Raw genomic sequence first — 7,177 nt, forward strand, 5'->3', positions numbered from 1 at the left:
CCTCTCACCCTCCGCATCTCTGGCCTGTACCCCAGTTCTGTATGAATAAATAAATCTTTAAAAAAAAAAAAAAAACAGTAACAAAAACAAAATACTGTTTTTCCGAAATATTCCCATCTTCCCACTCCTTCATATCAATAATTAATAAATGCCCTTACTTCAACTGGGCAGCTTCTTCTTCTTGCTGACGTTTTGCCTGCTCTTCTTGCTTCTTTCTCTCTTCCTCTTCCTGTTTCTTTTTTTCTTCTTCCTCTCTTTTCTTTAATTCCTCCTCTGCCTTTACCTTTTCTTCTTCTTTTTTCTTGCGTTCCTTGTCTTCTTTTTTTCTCTTATCTTCTTCCAGTTTCTTCTTTTTATCTTCAGGGACCTTAATAACCTCCTTCTTGGCAGTAACCTTGATCTCATCCTTTGGTTTCTCCCTGCTGCTCACTGGCCGCCTTTCACTGCAGTCTTTTTCCTTGTTGTTTAGTAAAGATTCTTTTTCTTCCATACTTGCTGGCTTTTTACGCTCAGCTGGCATTATGTTACCCAGGACAATCTGTAAGAGCAAAAGTATGCCAGTACTGTAAGTACAGTGATTTTCTGTGACCATTTTTTAAAGCAGAACATACTAATGCAACTTGGCAACTATGAGAGATTAAATGCTTAAACAATGAATACTAATTCTGTGGTAAAATAATTTATTGATCACATTCTATGTTCTATATATTAGTATGTCTACATACTTTTCAAAAACTTTATTAAGAAAAATTAAAATGTAAAATTACAGACTATAAATTCACTATACATATCATTATACATATCATTCAGATTTGATCTTTTAATCAATCCCAAAAACTTATCACTTCATCATAAATACTTCTGTATGAGTAGAACATTCTGGACCAGCCTTATCCCCAACAATTACCTGTTAAAAAATGACACTTTAGGCCCTCCCTGGTGGCGCAGCGGGTTAAAACACAGCACTGAGAATCTGAAGCCACTTCCGCATGAGTTCGATTCCCGCCTGCCGCCTGCCCTGGAGGTGACCACATGGCGAGCCAGACCTCTCCTGACCCGCCCGCTGCTTCCCTCAACAGTGTACTTCGTCAATCTGCCTGTTCTGCTCCCCACTCTGTCTCTGGTGAAGCCTCTCACCGCCCCTGAGCCTCTGGCCTGTACCCCAGTTCTGTATGAATAAATAAAATAAAAATCTTTAAAAAAAAAATGACACTTTATTATAAAATATTCAATTAAAGAATTTAAGCTGGAACATCAATAAGCTCTCACATCCTATAAGTCGACAAACAAGACAGACAAATGGAAGACTGACAAATTTCATCTCTTTCCTATACTTCAGCAAACTTACAAAAAGCAGGATGCCAAGTTAAACTAGACCTTTAATCTCTTCATTAATATTAGTCAAAAGTAATCCATATAAGCGGACGATTAGAAAATCTATATAGTCTATATATCTAAATATAGTAGTCATCAACCAAGGGTTTCTCAACCTCAGAACTAATGACATTGGGAAAAGAAATCTTTGCTAGGAATGTAGGGGATACACTATCCTGTGGACTATACAAATGTTAGCAACATGGAAATGCCAGTAGTATTCTCCAGTTTTGACAACCAAAATTATTCCAGAAATCACCAAATGTCCCCTGGGGACAAATGAATCACCACCAGTTGAAAACCACTGCACTAGTCATCTAAAGCTAGTTTTCAAGTAAATTAACTAAAATTACATAGACTTAAAAACTCAGTTCTTCAGTAACTACCCATATTTCAAGTGCTCAATTTCACATGGGTTAGTGGCCACCACATTAACAGTGTAATGATGTAGAATATTTTCATCCTCACAGAGAGTTCTACTGGAAAACACTTGTCTTTAATACAGGCCTCATTCACATAAATGGAAATAAACTCTGAAACAAATTTCCAAGCAAAATTCAGAATTTTAGTGCTCTAAGAGTATTTCTTGACTTAAATCAGCACTCTAAAAATTTCTCTTTTTATAAAGGAACCAGAAAAAAAAGTAACTATAATAAAGAAAAATCAAAATCATCAGGCAACTACAGATCAGCGACATTCTGTAAGGGAAGAGGAGGGAGAAGGACCAGGACAGGGTGGGACAAGCACAAGGGACTACGGTGATGGTGCACAGGGGAATTGGTGGGGAATTTCACTGGGAAACTATACAAAATGAATCCTTAATTTGTACAAAAATGAAGAATGATATAGTGACTATATTTAAAAAATTGCTCTTTTTATGGTCAGAGCTTCAAGTTCTAATTCCTAAGTCATCTGAAAACCGTATACAAGAGAATCAAAATACTTCCTATTTAGAGGCTAGGATTGCTTAATCTTTGTAGTTTTGTATTAAAAGCAAAAGATAAAAGCAGTAATCTTAAATATTTCCAAACATAGGTTTTTAATTACATCATTAAAAAACTAGGTCAGCAAACAAAAATTTGCAATATTTTTTACAAACACAAAAAACATTTATTTCAGCACTGATTAAAATATTTTCATAGGAAGGTAAAACTAGACCAATAGATACTTTAAATAACTTTTGGAGGCACATGCCATAGTTTGTACCTTCTTTCAGTAACCTCTTCCCCTTTTTCTTTTACTCTCTTATTCTCCTCCACTTTCAAGTTCTCTGCACCTATTTTGACAATGACACCTATGGGCTTTTGTTAACCCCACTGGTGGACCTTGGAACAAAAAAAGACTGTTAATTCTATTTAAGCAATCACTAAAATATGGAAGAGTACAACTACTTATTTATGTGGCAAGAAGTGTTAACACTGACGTTACCTGGGAAGTCTAGGCTCAGTTCATACAGAGCCTTAATTAAATACATACCTTTAGCTTAAAAAATAACCTGTCCTAAAGCAAACAAATTTTGAGTTACCACTAGTCACTGATAGCATAGTAAACATCTTACACACAATATCTCGTGTAATACTAAAATCTTTATGAGGATGGTATTATTTTTCCTATTTAATAAATGAGAAAACTGAGACTTAACCAAGTAACCTGACCAAGGCCTCCCCAAGCTGGTGACAGAACTGCAATCTGAACCCATACTCTTAAATCATTATTAAGAACCTAGACAGTACCAAATTGTGAGCTGGAAGACTTGATCATAGATACTGACTACGACAAATCACAGAATTATGAATCTCAGAGTTTTTACATGTTTTTAACTTTTGGCAAAGTCTGGCTAAAACATACAGGGACAAGGTAATTCCTAAGGTAGCAGTACAATCTTATTTAGAAGTATTTGTCACTATATAAAAATCTGTGTGTATAAAATGTATGTATTCTGATGTGAAACATCAATAAGCAACATTTCAGTGACACAAGGTACCAGTTCTCAGACAATAAAAACAAATAGCATTAAAGTATACAATAAATTTCATTTTGTTTAAAGTAATAAAAATGTTAATCTGTTAAAACAGTAAGAAATTTACTTGGAATCATAAAGGATCATCTTTATTAGCTCAACAAACTCCCAAACTTTTGTGACTCTCTGCAATATTCATTCACTCAATAACATTTTAAGTACCTACCAAATCAAATAAACTGTAGTAGGCATTCATGAATGATAATTTGCACTAGAGCATAAAACAAATTTTTTTATAAGACCCTTAAATCTCAGGACTGGTATCTTCTGGGAATCACTTCATCCTTATAAGGATGTACCCCCAAAGAACTGTTAGAACTAAATCTTGGTGAACAAAAAATATTACAAAAATCTAACTGTCAGTGTAAAGGTATCAATGAAATCTGTGAAAACAACCTAAGTTCAGAAGTCAAACATTCAGTTTGCATCCCATCTGCAACCCACTAGCTATTGAAAATGGACAATTTAACTTGTGTGAATCAATTCATCAATAAAATGAAGATACTACTATCTGCCTTAGAGTTCTTAAGCGTCTAGCATAGTAGCTAAACAGTGCAGGAGGAATGCACTGTTTATTTTCTTTCACAGGCAACACTGAAAAGTTCATCAAAAGACATATTTACAGTAAAGACTGCCAGATTTTATCAAATATCAATTTTCACACAGAGGTGGCAGAACAGTGACCTGCCCAAGATTATAGACAACTGATTAGTGGCTGGGTCAAGTGTCTCATGCTCTTTTCTACTACAGACCCAGATTCAAAGATTTAAAAAGCCAAATAAAATATAGAGTTCAGATCAACATTCATCTGCATATCATTTAAAAAAAATCAAACTGAGGATTAAGTTACATTTCATAAAATATTGTTTTAAAATTATGTTGATAAATTTGTGCCTTAATAAAGTCAAATACTTTATAAAAAGCTTCAACTTTTACAAGTAAAAGCTGAATTTTAAATATTGTATTTCAAAATAAACAAGATAAAAATTGAGTGATTTTTTTCAAAGGAATATGATTAGCTCTTACAATTATCTTAACTGAGTGCAATTAAATTCAAACAGTCCTTAAAAGGAAGCAATGCTTTAAAAACACCTTCCTTGCTCCCAAAATAGTGTCCTGGCACTTAAGACTGTATATTTTATTTGGTTTTCTAAATGTACTCTGAACTTAGAAAAGAAATAAAACTACTTTACCAATAAAAGGATACAAAAAAATAAAGCTACCAGTAAAAGGATACAATGGAGTATACTAGAGAGGGCAGGGGGAAAAGCGTTTTCTTTTTTGAAAGATAACCCTTTGCAAATACCATATGGATTATGCCTGAAATCACAATCAGACTGCTCTGAAAATACTCAGGGCAAAGGACTGTTATTTTACCTTTTAATTCTGTGATTCCAAATGTTCTAAGGGCATAACTGCACAGGGGCATTACCTCCCTTTTGCCTGACTTTAAAGAAAGTCCTCAGCATAGACAACTTATTCAAAGTTTTTACAGCTATCACCAGAGTGAAAAAAAATTGTACAAGTTGAATTCCTGATGAACTGCACAGTTTTGGTAAACACCTAGAAACTATGATAAATGGAAGATTTGAGAGTTTACTCTCATCTGATGTGCACTAGGCACAAATCCTAAAAGAGCACTTGATGGGTCCGGCCCAGTGTGTACCCCCAACCTTGCAAGTAGGTCTACTTTGCCAATCTGGAGCCCAAATATCCTGTAATCATCGTAGTTCGATAGCACTAAGAAACTACTGTGCGTCTTGGGATGAAGGCAAAGAAAAGAACCAGCCAGATTATGTAGCCAAAGGGACCCAAAATTCATGCCCACCACCCCCAAATATTCCCTTCCCCTAGTACACATCTCCCACAACCCCCTGCTCTTGGTTCCACATTCCTGTAGCTAACACCCTTCCCCGCCACAACTCCCCTTCTCACGGGTACCCACGGTCACCTTCGCGCACCATTCATGCCCTAACCCTAACTTCTCATCCCACTACCTCACCAACCAAGACTTAGCCGCCGAGGCTGATCTCCCCACTCTACATCCTCCCACACCTAGCACCCTCCCCACTTCCTCGCCCTCGCTTCCCTCCCGTTCCTCAAGAGCTTACCCCAGCCTCCTCTAGCTCTACTCCACACCCCCAAACACCCTCACCCCGCCACAGCAAGATCCCCGCCTTCAGCCCCGAGGCCCAGCCCGGGCAAGTGGAGCAGGCACCCCTTCTTCCGCCCCCCCTCCCCCATGCCCGCCCTGGGCAAGGGGCTCCCACGTTAATGGGAGCCTCCGGGAGAAGGGACTGAAGAGGACGACGCCGAAGCCGCGGTCCGTCCACTGCTTGCCGCCTACGAAGCGCTGGGGTGCGGAGTCGCCTCCTGAGTCCCCCAGGGAGTAGGAGTCCAGGCCGGTGTCCCCCAGCCCCGCTTCCTCCCGATCGTTGGAGCGAAGGGGAAGGAGGTTCCCCGGGACTCACCTCGAGCCTGTTGTCAACATTAGCCCCGGGTTTCCCAGCACCAACTCCAGCGCTCGGGCTCTCCCCTCCCCTCCCCCCACCTATCTCGCAGCCGAGGGCCCGCCTTCCCTCTGCTCCCCCTCCTCCCTCCTCCCGCTGGCCCTCCCGCCCTCCACTCACCAGCGCGGCCGGGCTGCGAGTGGGGGCGGGGCGGAGGGAGGTGGAAAGGAAGAAGCTGCCCACGTTATTGCCGGACCTAAAGCAAACAGCCAGGATCGCCCAGTCCCCGGGATCGAGATACCAGAAGCTCCACCCTGAAGTGGAAGTCTAGAAAAAAGTCCTCAGTTACCGCACGCTTAAAGATTGGTTCAAATTACCCACTCAACGATAACTGCAAATTTTTTAGACAGGCAATCAATAGGACGGCCACAATCAGCACCTCAAGTCAGGGCCCCAGTAGAGGGGAGGAGTGTTCCGAGGACCGGAGGCAGGAAGTGGATTGGTCGCCAGGAAAGGGAAAGCGCCTGAATTGAAGGTGCGCAAGCGCAGACACTTGGGGGAGGGGGAGGGGGAGGAGAAAGAGAGAATGGGGCGGGGCGGAGCTAACAGGAGGTAAGGTAGAGAGGTGGAACAGTAGGAGAATTACGGGGCGCCATTAAGGACAAGTTTGGCCACGTGATTCTCATGGGAGTTTCCTGGAGCGAACGTAAGGAAGAGGTCTAAGAAGGGAAAGTTTGATTGGACTAATTCAAGAGGTGAGATTGAGGATTTAGGAAGCTGGAAACTGGAAAAACTGAAGAATATGGCTGGTGAAGAAGTTAGAAGTTGGTTAAGAAAGGTTCTACTTTTAAGAGTGCCCTAGAAAGACCACGAAAGTTCTGTGGGGGAATTTCCAGAAGCGGTTTTTAGGTGTTCTCCATAAAAACACCCAAGCTTGTGAAGAAGAATCAAGACATTTCTGTACGAATTTTGGCCAGTTACCATTTCAGTAAGCAGAATTTTTAAATGTTCAGAAAATGATCAGAAGTTTTAAATAATCATAGAATGGATCTTCCTGGGTTGGTGAATGAGATCGCCCATTAAAAAATATTGACACGCCTTGTCTTTTCCTCCGAATACGAGCCCGTCGACTTTTAAAATGGACATCAACTTATCCCACATAACTTATTCCGTCTTAAATTGCTGAATTTGTGCATCTGACCCCCGAATTTTATGGAGACAGTACTAAGGGTCTGCCCACATGATCTAAGAGGGATTTCCTACAGGTTGGCTTTGCCTCATCTGGAGCCAAAGAAACAAAGGTGCTAAACGGGTCTTATTTGCGTGCGGTGCC

The 7,177-nt window shown here is 40.2% G+C and overlaps 1 protein-coding gene across 2 annotated transcripts in view; it reads right to left on the reverse strand.

Moving 5' to 3' along the window:
• UPF2 (UPF2 regulator of nonsense transcripts homolog (yeast)) overlaps positions 1 to 6,314 on the reverse strand; it is a 90,210-nt gene extending 83,896 nt beyond the window's left edge. The window contains exons 1-2 of one of the 2 annotated variants that reach the window (XM_012731388.1): positions 6,284 to 6,314; positions 159 to 538 (exon numbers count right to left, since the gene is read on the reverse strand). In XM_012731388.1, the coding sequence (XP_012586842.1) occupies positions 159 to 520 (362 nt within the window). In that variant the 5' untranslated portion in view covers positions 521 to 538; positions 6,284 to 6,314. Of the gene's footprint in view, positions 1 to 158; positions 539 to 5,865; positions 5,980 to 6,283 lie in introns of those variants that run through there. The other variant, XM_004691246.2, reaches the window with a different exon arrangement.
• Positions 6,315 to 7,177: the final 863 nt, after the last annotated feature.

The sequence above is a fragment of the Condylura cristata genome, unplaced genomic scaffold (genome assembly GCF_000260355.1).
Source record: "Condylura cristata isolate star-nosed mole 26May11 unplaced genomic scaffold, ConCri1.0 scaffold00030, whole genome shotgun sequence".
In the NCBI taxonomy this organism is placed as follows: Eukaryota; Metazoa; Chordata; class Mammalia; order Eulipotyphla; family Talpidae; genus Condylura; species Condylura cristata.